The sequence below is a fragment of the Strigops habroptila genome, chromosome 1, assembly GCF_004027225.2.
Source record: "Strigops habroptila isolate Jane chromosome 1, bStrHab1.2.pri, whole genome shotgun sequence".
In the NCBI taxonomy this organism is placed as follows: Eukaryota; Metazoa; Chordata; class Aves; order Psittaciformes; family Psittacidae; genus Strigops; species Strigops habroptila.
The window spans coordinates 4,368,646-4,390,330 of NC_044277.2; the positions used below are offsets into that span (position 1 = coordinate 4,368,646).

Genomic DNA, 21,685 nt, shown 5'->3' on the forward strand with positions numbered 1-21,685 from the left:
TAGCTTAAAGATGAGGTAATCATTTGATGAAAAGATAATTGATGTTGTCATACGTGTGAACCAGACTTTCTCCTCTGTGAACTGTGCTATTTGCTGTCTGAAAAGTGAAACCTGGTTTTTCAGCAGTGATTCTCTCACTGGTTGCAGTTCGATGGGATTTTGTACACTTAGTTTTCTTTTGTCTTGAAGTTTTTCACTTTTGCAGGATTGTCATGTGCTCATACATACTTAGTGCTGTGTTGTAGTGGATATAGAAAGAGAACAGAGGAACAGCCAAACCTTCCTGACATCCAGGGAAGTACAGCTTTCACAATTTGTACACCCTCTCCTGCACTGCTGTCACACCATTCTTTATTTCACAGAGGGAAAGGGAGTTCAGTGCTTTAGCTCTGTGAGAGAAAATATGTCTTAGATTATTATGGTCTATTCTTAGAATCACAGAATGGTTTGGGTTGGAAAGGACCTTAAGATCATCCAGTTCCAACCCTCTGCCGTGAGCAGGGACGCCTCACACTAAACCATGTCACCCGAGGCTCTGTCCAACCTGGCCTTGAACACTGCCAGGAATGGAGCATTCACCACTTCTTTGGGCAACCTGTGTCAGGGCCTCAGCACCCTCACAGTAAAGAGCTTCTTCCTTACACCTAACCTGAACTTCCCGTGTTTCCGTTTGAACCCAACACCCCTTGTCCTATCTCTACAGTCCCAGATGAAGAGTCCCTCTCCAGCATCCTTGTAGCCCCCTTCAGACACTGGAAGCTGCTCTGAGGTCTCCACGCAGCTTCTCTTCTCCAGGCTGAACAGCCCCAACTTTCTCAGCCTGTCTTCTACCCACTTAGCACAGGAGGGAAAGATTTTTCCGTTTAAAAAACCAGCCCTTCTAAATACTTTTGGCCTTCCAGGAATTGCAGACATCAAGTTGATGATCACAGTAAACTTCTAACTGCTGAATTGGCTTTGCAGACACACACAGTTCTAACTAATTAGGAACTTTACATGCCTAATGAAAGTGTTTTTCGTGTTGGCTGAGCATGTGCTGACAACGGCTGTACAAAACTCGTAAGACTTGTCAAAGTTTTGCTGTATATTGCCTCATTTCACGTTTCAGCAGAATACTTGCTCATATTTTTAGTGCTGGAATTTCTAATACTCAGCCTACCAGAAAATATTACTAAATTTGAAAATGAAGAAAAAGTCCACCTCCAGTATCTTATTTTTGGTAAGTTATGAACTAGGAAAAAAAATAGCTGGTGGAAAATATTACGTAGCTTTAACTGTAGTGGCTGTGGGTAGGGATCTGTTCCATGCATTGTCCAATTACTTTGCTTTAGTGCGGTGCATCCTTTCTGATGAACACACAAAAGCAGCCCACTAGAATGTCAGGTATCTCCTCTCCTATTGACTAGGGAAGTGCAGCACTTTCCAGCTCGGTGCAGGGGCTTTTTGGTTTCTTTCCGCGCTTATTGTAACACCCGAAGTTGAACTTAAACATTTCTTTATATGCTTTATACTATCAAAATTGGGAAAAGTAAAAGGCAAAGCATCATGCCCAGATACACTAAGCAAGTCCAGTCTTAGCTCATGCCTTACACCGGAGTGGTAGTTTGTTAGTACACAGTTCTCTTTGGTATCCATTTCTAGGAAATTGTGCTTCAAAGAGACTTTTTAGTACTGTCCAGGAAGTGGGTTTTTAAATCCTGAGACTGAGGTGATGCCCATGTTTTTGTATGCTCATGACTCTTTTACTAGCTGGTGTCTGTGTGTGTCTTTAGTGAGCACCATAGGTTAGTGCAATTCACTTTAACTTTTCCATTTTAATTTATTTTGCTTTTCCTTTTTTCCAGAGTAAACTTCATGCTGTTAAAGTTTTAGTGTGAGCATTATTTCATCTCTTTTTGTGGTTTCTCTTTGCATTTTCTATTAAGGAAAACCACTTCTCCTAAATATCTTTCTTTACAGCATTGCTGCAGTTGTGGATCCATGTGGTACCTGGTGACCAGGCTTTCTAGAAAGGAAATTTTGGGGTTCTTTTCAAACTGTGTGACCTCACAAAACTGGACGCAGCCATGGTAGAAGCAAAGCACTGACTCAGATGGGGAAGTACTGTTGATAATGAAATAACCAAGTCAGTCCAAAGCTTGCTCTGATGTTTTTCCCTCTTGCTGCCATCAGTGTTGTGTTTTGAATTTAGTCCTCATTGAGCTCTCCACAGTGCTGCCAAATTCTGTTTGTATTTGGGTTGTGAAACAGGTTTTCATGTTGTTTTTTCTTTTTAATCACAGATACATTGAAAGTAGTTCATTCTTTCCTGTTGTAATGTGTCCTCTTCTGTTTTTTGCCAGTGCTGCTCAGTTGTGTCTTGTCTTTGTTGTAGGTTTTAATCATAGAATCGTCACAGAACGGTTTGGGTTGGAAGGGACCTTAAAGCTCATGCAGTTCCAGCCCCCTGCCATGGGCAGGGACACCTTCCACTAGAGCAGGTTGCTCCAAGCCCCTGTGTCCAACCTGGCCTTGAACACTGCCAGGGATGGGGCAGCCACAGCTTCTCTGGGCACCCTGTGCCAGCACCTTAGCACCATCTTACAGTGAAGGTATTCTGCTTGATATCTAATCTAAATCTCCCCTCCTTCAGTTTGAAGCCGTTCCCCCTTGTCCCACCACTGCTTAAGTCCCTCTTCAATCCTCTCCATTCAACCTTCATTAAACAGGCAACTGAAAAATAAAACTCTTCATTGCTGAAAGTAGATTTCAGAGCTGTCCATATGTCGACCTGTAGTTTTATGTTCATCTTAAACCAGCCTAATCCAGCCCTGGTGCTGAGAGACATGGTCATGCAGGCGTTAGTGTGGGAGGCTGCCTTGTGCGCTGTCAGGCAGACCAAGGCCCTTTCATTCCTTGCCTTCAGAGGGACTTTTTACAAGAGCATGTAGTGAATAGGACAAGGGGGAATCATTTTAAACTAGAAGAGGGTAGATTTAGATTAGATATGGGGAAGAAATTCCTTACTGTGAGGGTGGTGAGACATTGGGATAGGCTGCCCAGGGAAGCTGTGGCTGCCCCATCCCTGGCAGTGTTCAAGGCCAGGTTGGACACAGGGGCTTGGAGCAACCTGCTCTAGTGGAAGGCGTCCCTGCCTGTGGCAGGGGGCTGGAACTGGATGAGCTTTAAGGTCCCTTCCAACCCAAATCACTCTGTGGTTCATTCCCCCTCCTATTTAGTTTTAGCTGCTTTGTTTCTCCACAGGAATGCTCATGATAACACAGGTTTGGAGATCATAGGGCAAACTGAACAGCTGCGTGAAGGCAGGACTTCTCTTTTGATGCTGATTCTGTCTTACACCAGCTTAAGTTGTATGTGGGCTTATTACTGCCTGAAGTGAAGTTGTTATGGCCCGGGTCCCAGTGTTAATATATGCTGTGATAGCTCTGGAGTCGTGAAAGCCTCTATCTTTGAGAGAAGTGTTAAAATATTTAACTTCTCAGTTAATACAGAATCACTACATACATCTGCACTGTTTTGGGCTCCACATGGCTTTCCGAACGGCTTTTCTGGCAACAACCCGATTGCATTCCCTTGTACAAGTTGCTTTATAATCAGAAGGTGGAGAATATGCTTAATGTTAACTCTTTCACCTGTGGGAAGAGTTAAATCACATAGCACATAATTCCATCAAACACGTATAAATCTCAAACCACATGTTTAAACAATATGTGGATTTTATGTCTCATTATATCACTTCCAACCTGTGTCAGGCTGTGACTGAAGCAAAGGGGCTGCGGAGCAAAAATGAGGTCTTTAGTCTTTTGAGGAATCAACTTATCTCAGCATGTATGAAGACAGGCTGAGAAAGTTGGGGCTGTTCAGCCTGGAGAAGAGAAGCTGCATGGAGACCTCAGAGCAGCTTCCAGTGTCTGAAGGGGGCTACAAGGATGCTGGAGAGGGACTTTTCATCAGGGACTGTGGCAAGAGGACAAGGGGTGATGGGTTCAAACTGAAACAGGGGAAGTTCAGGTTAGGTGTAAGGAACAAGTTCTTTGCTGTGAGGGTGCTGAGGTGCTGGCACAGGGTGCCCAGAGAAGTGGTGAATGCTCCATCCCTGGCAGTGTTCAAGGCCAGGCTGGACAGAGCCTCGGGTGACATGGTCTAGTGTGAGGTGTCCCTGCCCATGGCAGGGGGTTGGAACTGGATGATCTTAAGGTCCTTTCCAACCAAACCATGATTCTATGGTTCCGTGTCATCCTGGGGAGCTCGAAAACACACTTTTGAGACTCTGCTGGTTTTACAGCGCAGATCTGCGTACAGGTGGTCAAGTTGATGATTTCATATGTAGTCTAGAGAAAAAGAAAGTTGTAATTCTTTTCTGGGCGCCCTTGGCAGGCAGTGTTAGATACTGTGGGTGGCTCTGCTCGAGCTGCTAATGTCACAGATTGGAGCTTTAGAACTTTTTGTCTTCGTGGTGCTTTTTTGTGTGTTCTTAGTTCAATCATGAAACCTACGATAGAGCTTATTAATGTGAGAAAATAATGAAATTTAAATTGTAATTTAGTAGTAGGAAGTGTGTGTGGATGTGCTAATGTAGATTTATTTTAAATAAGCCAATTTTAGAAGGATTCCCAAGAGGGGAGGTTTCACTGGCTTAGCTAGATCAATCTAAAAATTGTTTGAAGTTCAACTTGACATGCAGATGAATAAGGCTTTAAAACATAATTATTACTGGGGCCTTATTATATAGCTTCTGAAACTTGTTTAGCCAGTGTTTACTATTAAAGGACAGACATCTATTCATACAGAGGGTAAATTCCTATCTAAATGTTGCTGGGTTCTTGGCTTCGCTGCTCCTTTGATACTGAACTTCTTCCATTGTCCTTTCATACAACTTGTGGTTTGCAGTGAAAGCTCCCTTTCTGCTGGGTTTTCTGTTGGTTGTGCTCTCTTGCCCATCACCCTCCTCCATCGTTTCTGTAATCTTCATCATGTGGAGGACAAGACTTTGGGAGAGCAGGGCGTTTTGAGCTGTTGGTGAGAGGGGAGGCTTCTCAAACAAGAATACTTGTCAACCTCAGCTCTTTCTGACTCAATTATTTCTGTTGAGAAGGCTGATACAGACATAGGTTTAAAAAGAAAACCCCCAAAACCACCAACCCTCCAAACCGCAAGCAAATAAAATGAAGAATGAAACCCAAGTGCAGGTAGAAATGACAGTGACAGAAGAATGAAAGTCTCGGTGAATCAGAACATTTCTTTTTGGGAAGAACATTTAAGGAAGGAATGCTTAGAAATAATTCACATGGATTCAGAACGTTTGCATAAGGGTGTGTGTTATTTAAAAAGTGAGAGCTTCATTCAGAAGGAGGAAACTTCCCACCAGGGCAAGGAAGTGAAGCTTTATTGTTTGGGTCTCGCTGTGTGATTAGAATACAGCAGTGGCATTTTCTTCTTCATTGTTTCTGACTTGCAAATCCCCTTTAATGTAAAATTTCAGTGGAGGTTTAGGCCTCCCGGTAGGAAACTTGTATGTGCCTTTTTTCTTTAGACTTACCTTTCACACAATCCTTAAAACAAGGCACAGACTAAAAACGGGAATTTCCAGGACAAGGTATCACATGGAGTAAGGTTTTGAGAGGAGAAAATTATTTCCAGAGAAGACTATCATAGAATCATAGAATGGTTTGGGTTGGAAAGGACCTTAAGATCATCTAGTTCCAACCCCCCTGCCATGGTCAGGGACACCTCACACTAGACCATCTGGCCCAAGGCTCCGTCCAACCTGGCCTCGAATACTGCCAGGGATGGGGCACCCACAACCTCCCTGGGCAACCCATTCCAGTGCCTCAGCACCCTCACTGTAAAGAACTGCTTCCTTAGATCTAATCTAAACTTCCCCTGTTTCAGTTTGAACCCATCATCCCTTGTCCTACCACTGCAGTCCCTAAGGAAGAGTCCCTCTCCAGCATCCTTATAGACCCCCTTCAGATACTGGAAGCTGCTCTGTGGTCTCCACACAGCTTTTCTCCAGCCTGAACAGCCCCAGCTTTTTCAGCCTGGCTCCATACGGGAGGTGCTCCAGCCCCTGAGCATCCTCGTGGCCTCCTCTGGACTCGCTCCAACAGCTCCATGACCTTCTTATGTTGAGGACACCAGAACTGTACACAGTGCTCCAAGTGGGGTCTCACAAGAGCAGAGTAGAGGGGCAGGATCCCCTCCTTCGACCTGCTGGTCACGCTTCTTTTGATGCAGCCCAGGATATGGTTGGTTTCTGGGCTGCAAGTGCACACTGAAGCCGGCTCATGTTAAGCTTCTTGTCAGCCAACACCCCCAAGTCCTTTTCTGCAGGGCTGCTCTGAATCTCTTCTCTGCCCAACCTGTAGCAGTGCCTGGGGTTGCCCCGACCCAGATGTAGGACCTTGCACTTGGCTTGGTTAAACTTCATAAGGTTGGCATCGGCCCACCTCACCAGCGTGTCAAGGTCCCTCTGGATGGCATCCCTTCCCTCCAGCCTATCAACCGAACCACACAGGTTGGTGTCGTCGGCAAACTTGCTGAGGGCGCACTCAATCCCAAAAATCAGTGGGGATTTGGATCTCCCTATAGGAAGATGCCATTATTTGGGGTCTCCTCCCATGTTGTTGCTCTCATGGCTGTGGGGGCACAGTGCTACAGCTGAGTTTTGGTTTGTATCAACTAATAAGAGAACTTAAGTTGCTTACAAGAAGCAGGTGGAGGGGAAAAATACCTCAGATGTAATAGGAAAAACCCAGTTCTCACAGGGGAGTTGTGCTGAAACCCTCCACTCCCGTTATATCTCAGTTATTCCATGATTATCAACCTGCATTTTACCTCTCTTTTCAGTGATGCTGAAAACCACAGCCTTATCTCTTGAAACCGCATTAGATGCTGTTGGATCTCCTGCATGTTGGAGATGCTCCTCCAGCTGCTTTCGCTATCTCAAATGATAAAATAAAGCATAACCTCAGCTTTTAACTGTGACTTTTCTATTTTGAACCTAAGCCATGGAACGTTCATGTTTTTGGAGATTAATCCAGCGTGGGTATGGGAAAAGATTTCTGTTTCAAGGAGAGCATGGCTGAGTTACAGCTCAACACTCAAGTTTTGTAAATAAGAAAATATTTTAGGCATGAAAACAACATTTTTATTTTTAGATTTTATATAAAAATACTCCTAGCCAAAGCCTGGAGGTTATAACTGTGCTCACAAAGGTACAGCACAAAATACAGTGTATTTTGTGCTTCTTTCTTTAATAAGCTGAGGCCAAATAATTTCTGCGTTTCATTACATTGTATATAATGTGAATACCACAGGAAACGTGGATTTGGGGCCTCTGTGGTACCAGTTTCCAGCACTCTAGAAAGACATGCCAATGGCAACAGAGTAAAGCCCAAGCCATTAGAGCTTGTTAAGCTTGGTGGAGCTTGTGTGCATGTGGGCAAGGATGTCTCTAATCACAGAGAAGGCCAGAGGAGAGACACGGGATGGAGGGGCAAGGGATCGGGAAGGAGAAGGAGAGGAAGGGAAAGGTGTTGGTAGGAAGGTTGTGCTGAGAACTACAACTCCGGTTCAGGTGACTTAATCATAGAATCCCAGACTGGTTTGGGTTGGAAGGGACCTTAAAGCTCATCCAGCTCCAACCCCCTGCCATGGGCAGGGACACCTTCCACTAGAGCAGGTTGCTCCAAGCCCCTGTGTCCAACCTGGCCTTGAACACTGCCAGGGATGGGGCAGCCACAGCTTCTCTGGGCACCCTGTGCCAGCGCCTCAGCACCCTCACAGGGAAGAGCTTCTGCCTTATACCCAACCTAAATCTCCCCTGTTTCAGTTTGAACCCATCACCCCTTGTCCTATCACTCCAGTCCCTGATGAAGAGTCCCTCTCCAGCATCCTTGTAGGCCCTTTCAGACACTGGAAGCTGCTCTGACGTCCCCACGCAGCTTCTCTTCTCCAGGCTGAACAGCCCCGACTTTCTCAGCCTGGCTCCATACGGGACATGCTCCAGCCCCTGATCATCCTCGTGGCCTCCTCTGGACTCGCTCCAACAGCTCCATGTCCTTCTGTTGGGGGACACCATCTGTTTAACCTATCCAGTGTGGGGGACACCATCTGTTTAACCTATCCAGTGTGGGGGACACCATCTGTTTAACCTATCCAGTGTGGCCGCTCGTGAGCTATAATAGAGACCAGTTCCCACTATTCCTAATATGGGAAAAGGAAAACCTATGAAACACTGAGACTTCAGGGTATAGAGGTGTCATAGTGAGATGTACAGTACTAATGGTGTTATTTGATGGCAGTTTGTGTGTTCAAAAGGTGTTGAAGTACTTAATGCAGGGGATTTGGGCCTTAGGACCCCTCACAGAGCTCAGGTCTGCATCCGGCACTAGCTGGAATGGCTACGTGCTCCCCTCGGGACTGAATGCAAGCACTTGTTTGACTGATACTCACACCAAGCACTTTGGAAACTTCAGTCTGTGCATCGAAGTAAATATTACTGGAAGAGTCAATGCTGATGTATAAAGAACTCGTGGTTTACCAGCCCTGTAGTGACTTAAAAATGAAATAATTAAAAACTAAAGACAGTGAAGGTGGGTTATGCTGTTTCCTATATATTTACGCAGTTCCAAGTGTCAGCTGTTCAGAAGGAGGGGGAGCCAAGTTTCTTTGCTAACCAAAATGTGACATTTCAGCAAACGAGGGGTAAGGGAAGGGAAATGTGGGATGATGAATACAGAATTTCTGGTCTTAGAAGCAGCAAGAAGGGAGGAATAGGTGCTAGTAGGTGGGGGTTTTCATCTCTTAGAAGATGTGTATATGATCTCCATAGGCCTTTTGGAGTGGCAGAGAACAGAGATTGTATAGAATGGAGGCATTGCTCCTTACAAATGAAGGCATTACTGTTGTATTCTTTATTTCAAATTGTCAGAAGAGGCATCTGGAATTAGTTCAACATCATTTTCTAAGGCACGGAAAAGTGAATGAATCATTCTGGTGAAGTGTGATAAATAGCACTAAGAATGTTCTCCATTTCCCCCTTCATCGAGTAGAGGTTTGCCTGAAGATGGGAGATTCTTTGCAAATTTAACTTTCAACTGGGTTGCTGACTTGCGGGTAAGCCATAAGCATCCCCTCCATTGTTTGCATGAGGCTCACTATTTGGATGACTTAATTCAACACTGCAGTTTGTAATTAAAAGCATTTGTCTGCATCCCTTAAGAAGGATTTCAATCGTAGTCTGCACAGTTTTGAGTATAAGGATCAGTTAAGCCACCTGGCTTGCTAAACAGTAGGGATAGATGTGCTCTTCCACCACTCATCCTGCTTGCAGGAGGCCAGTAGAATGGGGAGAACCAGCTTGTTAGTATTCAAAACCTTGGGGGATAGCTCTGAAGATCTAGGGCACAGGGAGAATGTACTGACACGTGGTGTCTTCTGATAGTTGATGCTGTCCAGAAGAAGCTTGTGGGCTGGAAAGAACCATTCTTAGTCTATTGCCTGCTGCTTTCTGCTGGAGCATTGATCTCTTCCTCTTTGGTTTTCTGGTATTTTGTTGTTAGTCTTTTACATATTCTTATTTGAAACATGGTCAGAATGTACAAAGCAAGATAAATTGATGTTTCTCCTTTTCATCTCTTTGTTGCGACCATTGGTGTCTGGGAGTCATTCTGGTCTCTGTGGATCGTATCACCTCTGGCACTATGAAGAGATCATGCTTCTTATCTTGCAGAAGTCAATAAGTATCCAAGATAATCGAGAGGACTGTAGATCTGTAACTGATTATTTATTCCAGGCAAAATAATCATACACTGGTTTGGTTTGGAAGGGACCTTTTAAAGCTCACCTAGTTCCACAGGCAGGGACATCCTCCACTAGATAAAAGGGTTGACTCCAGAGTTAACATTGCTTGAATTCTTCTGCAGTAAGTGACAATTGGTCAGTAAAAACCATGTCTAGATTAGGTCTGCTGAACATAATGAGATTACAGTTTGAAGGCAGTGCTGTTTATCTAACACTGACTCCTTGGTAAGGTATTTAATTTCGTACTATGACACTAAGAAATGAGAAGCAATCTGGTACAGATCTAAAACATCTCAGTCGTCATATGTGGGACTTAACATATGACCAAATATGAGGACAGCTCCTTCATTTTTGCTCATCAGTGTTGAAGCAGCCCTAGCTCTGATAGCCCACCTTGGTATATGCCGTGTGCTGTGAGTAGAACGTGTGGAGGCTGCTCACTGAGAGACCAGGAGACCCTTTAGAGAGGGACCGCATCCGAAATTATGTGAAAGGCGTCATATTTGAGTCCTTGACAAGATGTGGGCACAGTTTATATGTGGTCAGAGTGAGAAAAACAAACAGAAATGGAACATATGCAAAAAAAATGGGGTGAGGAAGGCAAGAAAATAGTTCCTGTGAGGGTGCTGAGGCGCTGGCACAGGGTGCCCAGAGAAGCTGTGGCTGCCCCATCCCTGGCAGTGTTCAAGGCCAGGTTGGACACAGGGGCTTGGAGCACCCTGCTCTAGTGGAAGGTGTCCCTGCCCGTGACAGGGGGTTGGAACTGGATGAGCTTTAAGGTCCTTTCCAACCCAAACCACTCTGATTCTGTAAGTGTAAATGTAAGAGATGTGATGGCCTAAGATGAGCAAGTGCTTGGGAGTGCAGGAACAGCCTGAATGTGATGGGGAGCAGAGATCCCCCATCCCCAAGTGGTCTAACTGTGGGCAGCATTTTAGGAGCCGTCCTAGGAAAATAACCATTTACCAGCTGTGGGGTGATACACAGCTGGTAAATTGTGTATCTTATAAGAGATTATGGGGTGCGTGTTCAGAGGTGGAATGCACTCTGGTGCACAAAGATGGTACAAATCCAGCCTTTAGGCATACTGGTAAACAAGAAGTAAGTGAGCTTGAGCTGTAAGAAAAGGAAATGGTGATCTGCAGATCCAGTGATCCCAGTGGATGGATATGAGTGACAACCTAAACCCACGTGCTGGAGCATGCATAGGTGTGTATAGCTAGAGTTGTGACCTGTTTCAAAGCAGAAATGTGGCTCTGGGCAAATAAAGCATCATTAACAGTGCTACCTTATTACATTGCTACCAAGTTAAAGGAGAAGCAACCTCAAAATTGATTTTGATGTGTCCAGTGACCACTTTGCTGTACAACTTACTGCAGTGCAGGGAGTTCAGCAAGTGGCCAATGAGTCGTTCTCAGTAGTTTTACATGTACTTTCTTTGCACAAAAAAGGTAAGAATTGGTTTTCCCATTTGCTCTTCACCTATTTCCATTCCTTCCAGTTGCTTATCTGGTTATTTACTGGGCTCTACCAAGTACATTGATAGAGGATGTATTATTAGCAGAAAACTTCATTAAATCTGGCAATCATACTTGAGTAAAGAACCTTCAGTAGTTGATATTTAAGATGATGCTGGAACAGATGCTAGATTTAACTGAAGTTCTGGTCACATCAGGTCTGCTCCCTCCAGTGCTTTCCTCATGGTTTGGTGAATTCTTGGGGGTAACCAGCAAGTCTGTTACCTTTATTTGTTGTGCATCATCTAATTGAACAGTGCTGCAACTTGCCTGAAGAACTTTTAGCTTCTCTATTCTAAAACATGTTTAATGAGCAGCAGAGACAGACATAGAGGTTCCATATAGACTCCTCTACTCCTATGATATCAAGGGACTAGGAGCTGCAGCTTTGAGTCTTCCTTATCTCCTAGAGAACACTACCAGCCTTTCTCCTATCTTTCTCTAACGGTTCTTAACAGAAAGCCAGTGTGAAAGTTAAACTCCTTTATGAAACCCAGACTGTAGACAGCCCAAAGATGTGGGTTTCTTTTGGTTTTGTGTTGGGTTTTTTTGGGGTTTTTTCTGGTTAGTTGGGTCCTAAAAAGAAAAGGCTCAACTCCCTATATTCCTTTTCTTGCTGTGATAATGTATATATGTAAATAAAATACTTAAATTCTGTGGAGGTCCTGTCAACGATTCATATTGGATGTTTTCCACATTCTTTCTGAATTCCTTCTATTACTGGTATTTGAATAACTATTTGTGGAAATCCTGTTTCCTGCACCATGGGGTGTCCCTTCTCCAAGTCTCCCGTCCTCCCACTTCAGCTTGCAGTCCCAAAGGAGAACATTACCCATTTGCAAGCCCAGTGACAGGCCACCAAGGTGGCTATGGGGAAGGAGACCCTGGCATGCCAGGAGAGACAGAAAGAATCAGGTTTGTTCAACTTGAAGAGAAGGCTGAAGGGTGGCCTTCTGGCTACCTACAACCACCCAAGGGGAACCTATGGAGAAGACAGGGCCAGACTTGTTGCAGGTGCACCAGAGCAGGGCAATGGACAGAAGCTGGAGCACAGGAAACTCCATAACTTTTGCGTAAGGCAAACTTATTTTACCATGGGGGTGATTGAACAGTGGAATAGGTTGTAAGAGATGTTGTGGAAACTCTGTCCTTGAAGATACTCCAAAGTTGACTGGACAAGTCAACCTGGTCCCTACCAACCTATGTTATTCTATGTTGAGGACACTCAGCACCTCTACAGCAGCTCCTGGAAAGCCTTTTCCAACAGATGTGTCTGTTCCTTTGCCAGTCTTTCTTCTTTTTAACCTCATCATGATGAACACATTTGTCATTTTCTTTGTTTCCCGCAGTTCTGGAGGCAAAATAGCTGATCACTAGTTGAGGACAAGATACTAAACCCCAATTTTTCTGTGGGGCAATGCCTCCTTTCTGTGTCTGTGTGATGGAATCAGTAGCTGACAATGAATATCAGTGGCTGTATAGTCCGTGCTGTCTACAAGGCTGGGGTTGGCAAGGCAAGGTAGATCACATCAAGTACTGCAGGAGAATTGAATTACGTATTGAATTGCTTTATAACTCTCTATCCAAACATGAAATTTGGCCTTTTATTCAATACTTGGGTATCAAGTCATCAGTGTATCTAAAATACTTTGAAATGTACATCTGTTATTGCACAGCAATATCTGAAAGCACCCGTAGTGATGATCCGGAAGAGCTTCCCTGTTGTCTGATACTAAAAACCTTACCTGAAGGTGGAGCTTCCAAACGAGTTTTCCTTCCTTCACTTTAGTTTCATTTAAAGACTATAGTTTTATAAGAATGGGTTTAGAGAGACATCCTATTGACCAACATAAGTTGCATTAGCCCAGTGCTAAAACATGCTTTGAGTTGTGAAAACATCACCTGATACGTTAGGACTTGCCACACAGGGAAACTTAGTGATATAATTACACTGGTATAATTATACTCAGACGATTTCCTGTGTCGACAAGCCCTTAGATGCAAGCAGTTTGGCCCCTTATTTAGTAACTCATTGGGCCTCTGACTGCACATTAAAATTGCATAATTCTTTACTAACAGAAAACATCCATGTGCAAGTTTAGTGCTGACTGGCAGCGCTGCTGGGTGCTGAGCAGAGCAGCAGGTAAGCTTTAAGAAATGATGGAGAACGAAGGACAGAAGAAATGAAAGCTCTAAGTGTGGGAAATGGATGCAAATTAAATGGTCCTGAAAAATCTGTATCACATAATTGCATGGATTTTGGAGCAGAGCTGAGACACCCTCATCCACAAGTGTGGCTCATTCACACCTTGTATATTAGAAGCTGGCTACTTGAGTCACTCCTGTCTCCAATTTTGACCCACAGTAACACGTTGGAGTAGGAGCACACACAGGGACAGCCTCGTGTTGTTTCCAATTTGTAAAACTTGGTATTTGTTCTAAAGCAGCATTGATGTGGCTGCGCAGAGTTCCTCTACCACCACCTTTCCCTTGCCATCCCTTTCAACAGAGTAATTCTACTTGATTATTAATTTTATTTCAAAAAACTGCCTCGAGACTTATTTTTCTAGTATCTGTCACTTTTCGGGTTTCTTTTTCTTTGTTAGAAATCACAGAATCATAAAATAGATTGGGTTGGAAAGGACCTTAAGATCATCCAGTTCCAACCCCCTGCCATGGGCAGGGACACCTCACACTAGACCATGTCACCCGAGGCTCTGTCCAACCTGGCCTTGGACACTGCCAGGGATGGAGCATTCACCACTTCTTTGGGCACCCTGTGCCAGCGCCTCAGCACCCTCACAGTAAAGAACTTCTTCCTTATATCCAACCTGAACTTCCCGTGTTTCAGTTTAAACCCATTCCCCCTTGTCCTGTTGCTGCAGTCCCTGATGAAGAGTCCCTCTCCAGCATCCTTGAATCACAGGGTTTTTAGATTGATAACTCTGAACATCTAGTTTATGTAAATTGAATGAACTATAATAGGAAGTCTCTTTTTCATGATAAAAATAAGCTTTAAGACAGTATACTGGTACCTCATCATTCAATACCCAGCTTACCTTAATGCACACCTTTAAAATGAGGCTCCTGATGGTCCCAGTCATCATATCAAGGCTGAAACGTTCTCATTATTCAAGTTACCATCTAGCAAATGGGTGAGGAGCTTCTGATACTTATCATTTGGACGCCCTGGTATATTAGTCTCCATCTTTCTGTTCATTCTTCCCTTAACAGAGCTTTAAAGTAAAATCCAGGTATGCATTTTCCACTGCTTTGAAATACTGTCTCTGTGAAAGCATCATCTGTGTTCTTGAAGGAGTCTCCGAAAAACAGGAATAGAGCAAATAACGTGTGTTGGGGTATGAATTTTGGCAGGTTTCCGTGGGCAGAGCATCACCCCAAGCGCCAGTGTCCTGCAGTATCCTCTGTAACACCCCTCACCACGCTGCAAAACCTCCCTAGTAAGAACTTGGTGCTTAGAAAAGCGTTCTCATATCTGTACAGCTTCTGTCACATTTAAAAGTGGGTGAGTGACGGGTGTTTTGCAGTGCTTGAACAAGGAGTTGGGGCACCTGAATCACTTCAAAGGTAGCAGTTGTGTTTTATGATTGAGATTCATGCTTTTTTCTTTGATAGAAAAGAGTAATAATGCTCTATCCTCTCCTTTCTACACCAAATTCAGTATTTTGTGACTCTACACTTCACGGTTGGTTGCTGTAATGCTTCTTACACAAGAGAGATTGATTTTACATTCTTAATTTGATACAGTTGTCCAAAAAGTGAATTCAGATCAACACTTGTAATACTTAGTTTTTTTCCCTTGAAGTTCAATGCACATCCCTTAGTTCTGTAGTTAACACATACGTGTCTGTTTTATGCAGCAAAAATATAGGTTGACTGCTTATCGGGTCAGTGCTGCTGCTTAATAAACAGCACTTATCTCTTTGAAACAACACCCTGCCCTAAATAAGTTTGTCTGGGGAGTTGAGCCAGAAATAGCTTCTTGGTTTTTATTGGATGGTAAAAAAGAAATCATTGGAAAAAAATAAGATGTTTAACATGAACCTAGAGGGTGGTAGTTGTCCTGCTTTCGGAATACCTTGGATCTGGGTTTTTTTCTCCCTCAGATGTACAGGTTGTTGAACTGTGTGATCACATCTTTCCCCAGGAGTCTGTGCTGCTCTCAGCGTTTCATGTTATTCTCAAAAGTGAATATATGCCCTCATTTGTGTTTACTGTTTGTCGCTAAAACTCCAGTGGAGGAATGTAATCATGTTGTTGAGCAACATGTGTTTGTGTTGATCCCTGAATGCTTACAGATAGAGAAGCTTCATTACGCCCCTGTGAGAAGTACTGAACAATCCCATTTTAATACAGAGGGAGGAGGATGTGTTGCTTAATGACAAAACTACTTAATTTTGCAGCATACATAGCTTGTAGGGGTTTTCCCCCCTCAATGATGCTCTTCTTTATGCTTCTAAATCTTATAAGCTTCATTTTTTTCTGTATTTCGGAAAACTAGGCATGATGTACCAAATTTGGCACAGAAAAAGGAAGTGGAATTGGGATGTGGCAGTAGGAACGGAAGTGTTAGACGGCATAAAAATAGACAGCAAAGAGAAGGGAAATGCTTAATATTGATAATAGTTGATTAATGTTGATAATAGACCAGGTAATGGTGTTAACGCAGCTCGGATGCAGTGTGTGCAGAAGAGGCAATGTTAATATACAAATGCCAGGAGCCTGGGCAGAAAATCGAAATATGGGGATCATGGAATCATCAAATCCATGGATCACCAAAAACCATAGAATAATGTTAATGCTAGGACTTGGTTTTCAGATGGGAACATTCTGTTATGGAAAGATGGACGTAAAGATAAGTGTAATGATGAGCCGCAAAGGATGAAGCAAGAGAATGGCTGAAATCATTAGTGGGAGCAACTTATGGTGGTAAATCGTGGTGAAAAATGATGGTAAACAAGAATCTGGTGGAGTAGAAGTGGGTGCTTGTTGTACATCCCCAGGTCTGATGTGGAGGTGGATAATAGAAACCTTTGTCAGATTGCAAGTATCAATATTTGTGGGAGTATTTTTTCTGTTACTTTCCAGCTGATAATGCTGTAAATAACTTGGTTGGTTGTCAGATCCCCAGCAGAAGGTTCTTTCCACTTAATGACACAGAAACTCTGTGAATTTGTCATGCCAAGCAGAGAGACGTGGTGACTGCGGGGGCCACCTGAGCGAGTTAATCACCTTCAGAAGAATATGTGAAATAAGCAGAGGTCCTGTAAGTGTTGGGAAAAAATGAGAAATCCACATCTTAGAAGTCAGGATGCGCAGGAATTTATAAACATAAAAGCTGCTAAAGGTTGAGCTGAACTAAGAGTCAGCAAAGTGTTTCAACTTGCCTTCAGGGATGTGAATAGGAAAGGTCAGATGCAGATGGGCTGCTTGCGGTGAGGACTGAGTTATAGGTAGGAGCTTTTGTTTGAGAACAAAGAAGATGTTTTGCTTCATTTCTCATCTTGCAAAGGCAAGATGGATCACTAGTAAGAATAATGTTAAAATGGGAATTGTGATGCTTCCATTGAAAGCAAAACTGAAGGAGTTGGTGGACTTAAAAGCTTTTTCTATCTCCCCAGTTTATCACAGAAATGTTAAGTTTTAGGTCCTGGAAATGCAAGTATTTAGGAACAAACATCTTTACCATATTGGTTGAGTTAGTGTTGGAGGATCCTAGACTTTAATGGCAATACTAATGAAAGGGAGGGGAAAAAACCCGAATTGAACCTCTGTACCAGGAAGGTGATAGAATCACCGTCCCTGAAAGTGTTCACAAACCAGGTAGATGAGGCCCTCAGTGACATGGGTTAGTGGTGGCCTTGGCAGTGCTGGGGTAATGGTTGGACTTGATGATCTTAAAGGTCTTTTCCAACCCAGTTGATTCTGTGATTCTGTGTGACATCAAAAGGGTGTATGCCTCAGAATACATTTGGAAGATCTGAAACAAGCTTCCCAAAAGTAAATAAATGAGAAAACCCAAGAATTTTTTAAATAAATACAATAACTAACAACCCCCTGTCATACTCCCAGTGTCAAACTGAACTATCTGGATTCTGATGAAATATCTGGTATGTGAAGAAATTGGTGCTGAAAGAAAGATTGGTAGAATGGTAAAAATAAATGAGGAGATTGGGGCCCCCAACAGAAGAAGGACATGGAGCTGCTGGAGCGAGGCCAGAGGAGGCCCCGGAGCTGCTGCGAGGGCTGGAGCAGCTCTGCTCTGGAGCCAGGCTGAGAGAGCTGGGCTGGGGCAGCCTGGAGAAGAGAAGGCTCCTGAAGGGGAGACCTTAGAGCAGCTCCAGTGCCTAAAGGGGCTCCAGGAAACCTGGAGAGGGGCTTTGGACAAGGGCCTGTAGGGACAGGACAAGGGGAATGGCTTTAACCTGCCAGAGGGGAGATTGAGATGAGCTCTGAGGCAGAAGCTCTTCCCTGTGAGGGTGCTGAGGCGCTGGCACAGGGTGCCCAGAGAAGCTGTGGCTGCCCCGTCCCTGGCAGTGTTCAAGGCCAGGTTGGACACAGGGGCTTGGAGCAACCTGCTCTAGTGGAAGGTGTCCCTGCCCATGGCAGGGGGTTGGAACTGGATGAGCTTTTGAGGTCCCCTCAACCTAAACCATGATTCTGTCATGAGTGGGAAACTGGCCATTGGGAGTGTTGAAGCATAAATTGGGAAGTGATGCTACTAAGGTTGGGAATGGTCTTGTTCATTTTACATTAATGATCTTTACATAAATGTTAGGAATAAGTACCTGAAACTACATCATGGGGCATATGAGGCCTTGTCCACACAAGGAGGACCTGAGCATCATACAGAAAAGAGCAGGGCAATAGATGGTGGCTTAAAGAAAAGATACATTAAAGCTCATGTAGCTGGGAGTTAATAGTGAACTGGGAGATGGGCACACATGTGACTCGTCACTGATGGCCAGAAGCTGCAGTGGTACAACACGTAAATGCAGTTTAGGGCTTATTAACCTTATGTCCAATTGAGAGATGGAAGTATCAGCGTGGTTGTGCTGGACCTTGATGGGACCTCATGGAGAATAACAGTTGCTCTTTTTTGGGAAAGGTGAGCTTGAAAAACGACTGGAAGGGTGAGAATGAAGCCTGGTTTATGAGAAGACACTAAGAGAAGTAGCATAGCCTAGAATGAAGAATGAAATGAGAATTTGTTTTAAATCCTCAAATACAATAAGGAGTACTTAATCTGAAATTCAGTGAGCATAACCTGGCAGTGACTAAATAAAATGGAAGGATGTTTCTGAGCATGGGAGCACCACAGTTCTGGAACAGCTTTCCAGTAGGGAAAGCGAGGGTGGAAAAGCGGTGACTGATGCGTTAATGAAGGGATGTGCATTGTTTCTGGTGCTAGCAGAGGACTGAATTGGATAATCCCAGGAAACCACACCTCGAGTCTTACATAAGGAATGAGAGGCCTTCTGTGTTGTTTCACATGTGAAGACTTTGCTGCAAGTTGTTATTGCTCTAGACGGTGGAAACGCTGAGTACTGATGCTGCAGGAGTTTTGGGTGCTCGAGTCGGTACCTTATGCACTTCTCTGTGAATTTTTAGTGGAATTTCCTAGATTGAAACAACCACAAGCAGCTATTATGCTTCTGCTTCACATCATCTAAACTATGACTGACATTTGAGCTCAAGAATACAGTACTGCAGACTATTTGCTCTATTTCCTTTCTGCTTAAAGGAAGCAGTAGGATATAGTTTAATTCTAATGCATAGCATTTTCCAGAGAGGTGCAACGTGTAGGAGCAGCTCCTGTGCTGTATTCCCCTCTTCGACAAGCTGTGCAGTGTGGTCATTAGAGCAAAATAGCTGAAATCTATAGTTTATAGCTGAAATGCATGCATTGTATTTGCTTTAGATACATGCAGCTCATCCAAATGTGATTGCAGAGGTGGGTTAAGTGGTAGGAGCTGCATTTTTATAGGTGTTTGCTCATATAAATGTGGTTAGGTTAATCTCTTTGGAGTCTGTTTTGGAACAGATTCTTCCTTGCAATGGAGATCTGGTTCTCACTTTGCCAATGCTCACTTGGTCTCTAAAATTCCCACCCAGCTGACTTGTAGTATAGGAAAATGCAACTGATTTTAAGATTTTGATCAGTAATCAGGGCTGGGTGAGCCAGCATGGGAAGAAGACAGTTAGAATTCATAGAATCCTCAGAGCAGGGGGTTTTTTGGGTCTTGTTTTCTTTGCAGTTTTTAAATTGTTTAACAAAAGTTACTGGTTTAAATGTGCTGTGCTTCATTGTTCAGATAGCCTGTAAATCTGTTTAACTGCCAATTTGATACAGCTGATGGCTAATTTGTGCTTTCTTTAATTTCAGTGCTTGCACCTCCTCCACCGTTGCCACCACCAGTACAGGGATATGCCTTTAAACCCCCTCCTCGACCAGATTTTGGCACTTCTGGGAGAACAATCAAACTGCAGGCCAACTTCTTTGAAATGGACATTCCTAAAATAGATATCTACCATTATGAATTGGATATAAAGCCAGAAAAATGCCCTAGAAGAGTTAACAGGTAATATTCTGCTTTGCTTTTCCTCAGTTTTCCTTTGAAACACTGGAGAGTAGTGTGTCTTCACTGATAGCTCAGAGGATGTGTCTGTCTGCAGTCGTTGTTTGTACTGATAGCTTCCAGCTTGACATCAACAGGCTTCAAGTCTTTCTGTACCAATTCAAGATTTCAGTGCTAATCATCCCTTATTTTGATTGAACTTGTCAGCATCTTAAGATGCTGCTGATCAAAGCCACTGTGCCAGATGGATAAACTGTACGAACTCCAGTGGAGCGAGGTCAGTATAAGCCAACTTGATAAATATGATTCTTAGTATTGCTTCGTTAAATATTGAGTGCAGTTGGCTGACAAGTCCTTCAGCAGGGAGCTGGTGTTACCAGCTTGTTTTTCCAACCTCCCCTGTTGACAAGGGGAGGCAAAACCCACTTGTTTATGCTGCTGCAAGAAGATCGTGGAGGGACTAAATTAGGTAAGAAATAACCCTTCATTAGTGGATTCTATATAAGAAAAAGATACGCTCCTGAAAACAGATAGCAAGGTGAAAAGAAAGATCAGTTGGCGAAGGAAACAAGCAATTAGGTCTTGCATTTTGCATATGTGCTCTATTAGTCAGAGTGTGGCAACCTCATTGACTTGAAAAAGAGTGGTGTTGCCAGAAGTGAAACTTGAAAACAAGACTTGGCACTAACTAGAAACCACAAGTGTCATCATCTGAACTACCTACATCTTGACGGTGGAGGATCGGAATGGCGTGTTTATATATTCAAGAACAAACCCTTTCTTTATTGAAGAAAGGTCACACGGGTGGGATATGCAATCATGAACATGAGCAAAGTGTGGAGCCACTCGAACGCCAAGGTTTTCTTAATGCACTCCAGAAACTGGAGTACATTATCACTTGCCATACTAAAGAATCAGCAATGACATGTTTTCATAAAGCAGCACCACTGCATTTGCTGTCCTTTTTTGATCTATTATCAATTTAATTTTTAAGCTAGTTGAGAATTGAATTCAGTTTTAAAAGCAAACACTTGTAAGTGTATTAAGCCAAACTCTCTCTTTGCCCAAGGGCAATTACACTGAGCTACTCTTACTGCACTGGAGCACTGAAAAGTGTTTTCAGCAGTCAGTTTGTTCATAGTGGGAGCCATGAGAGCTTTGCTTTCATTAACAGATACCCCTGCCATCACCTCCAGCCCTGGCAGTAGCTGCTGCCTGATGCAGGTTGCCATCTCATGCAGCTTCTCTGGGAGCTGAGTGCTGCACCGCTCCTGTGTGTGTTGCAGCTCAGAGTGGTCACCCCCCGTGATGGTCCAGCATGTGGGTGCTTGCTCACCAACGGCAGAGAGCTTAATTATTAAATCTTAAAGCATTTTTTTCTCACTGAAGAGGCAGATTATATTCAGTAGCAAGTTCTTTCTCAACTGGCAGCTTCTGACCTGCTCTGCTTTGTCAGGTTAATTGCTCCCTCTGTTGTGGTAACGGGAGCAAGTATAAATCTACATATATTAAATGCCTTTTGCAGTAGACAAAGATGTCATAAATGCATTTGTCAGTGGTATGGTGCATGTTTCTCAGTGCAGTGTGGGAAGAATACAAATTGGATTCACTTAACGAAGTGTATGTTCTATTTCTTTAAGTGCTTATGGCTGTATGTGTCCTGTAGACGTACATGTACTCACCCGCGCCTGCGTTTGTGAGCTGTGATCTTTCAGTCCTACATGTATACCTGTCTTTTTGTACATATGTATATAGGATTAT

General features: G+C 43.6%; 1 protein-coding gene across 1 annotated transcript in view; it reads left to right on the plus strand.

The window, feature by feature from the left end:
- AGO2 (argonaute RISC catalytic component 2) overlaps positions 1-21,685 on the plus strand; it is a 65,878-nt gene that overhangs the window by 4,281 nt on the left and 39,912 nt on the right. Inside the window, 1 exon segment of the mRNA XM_030503689.1 lies at positions 19,732-19,927. Coding sequence (XP_030359549.1) covers positions 19,732-19,927 — 196 coding nt within the window.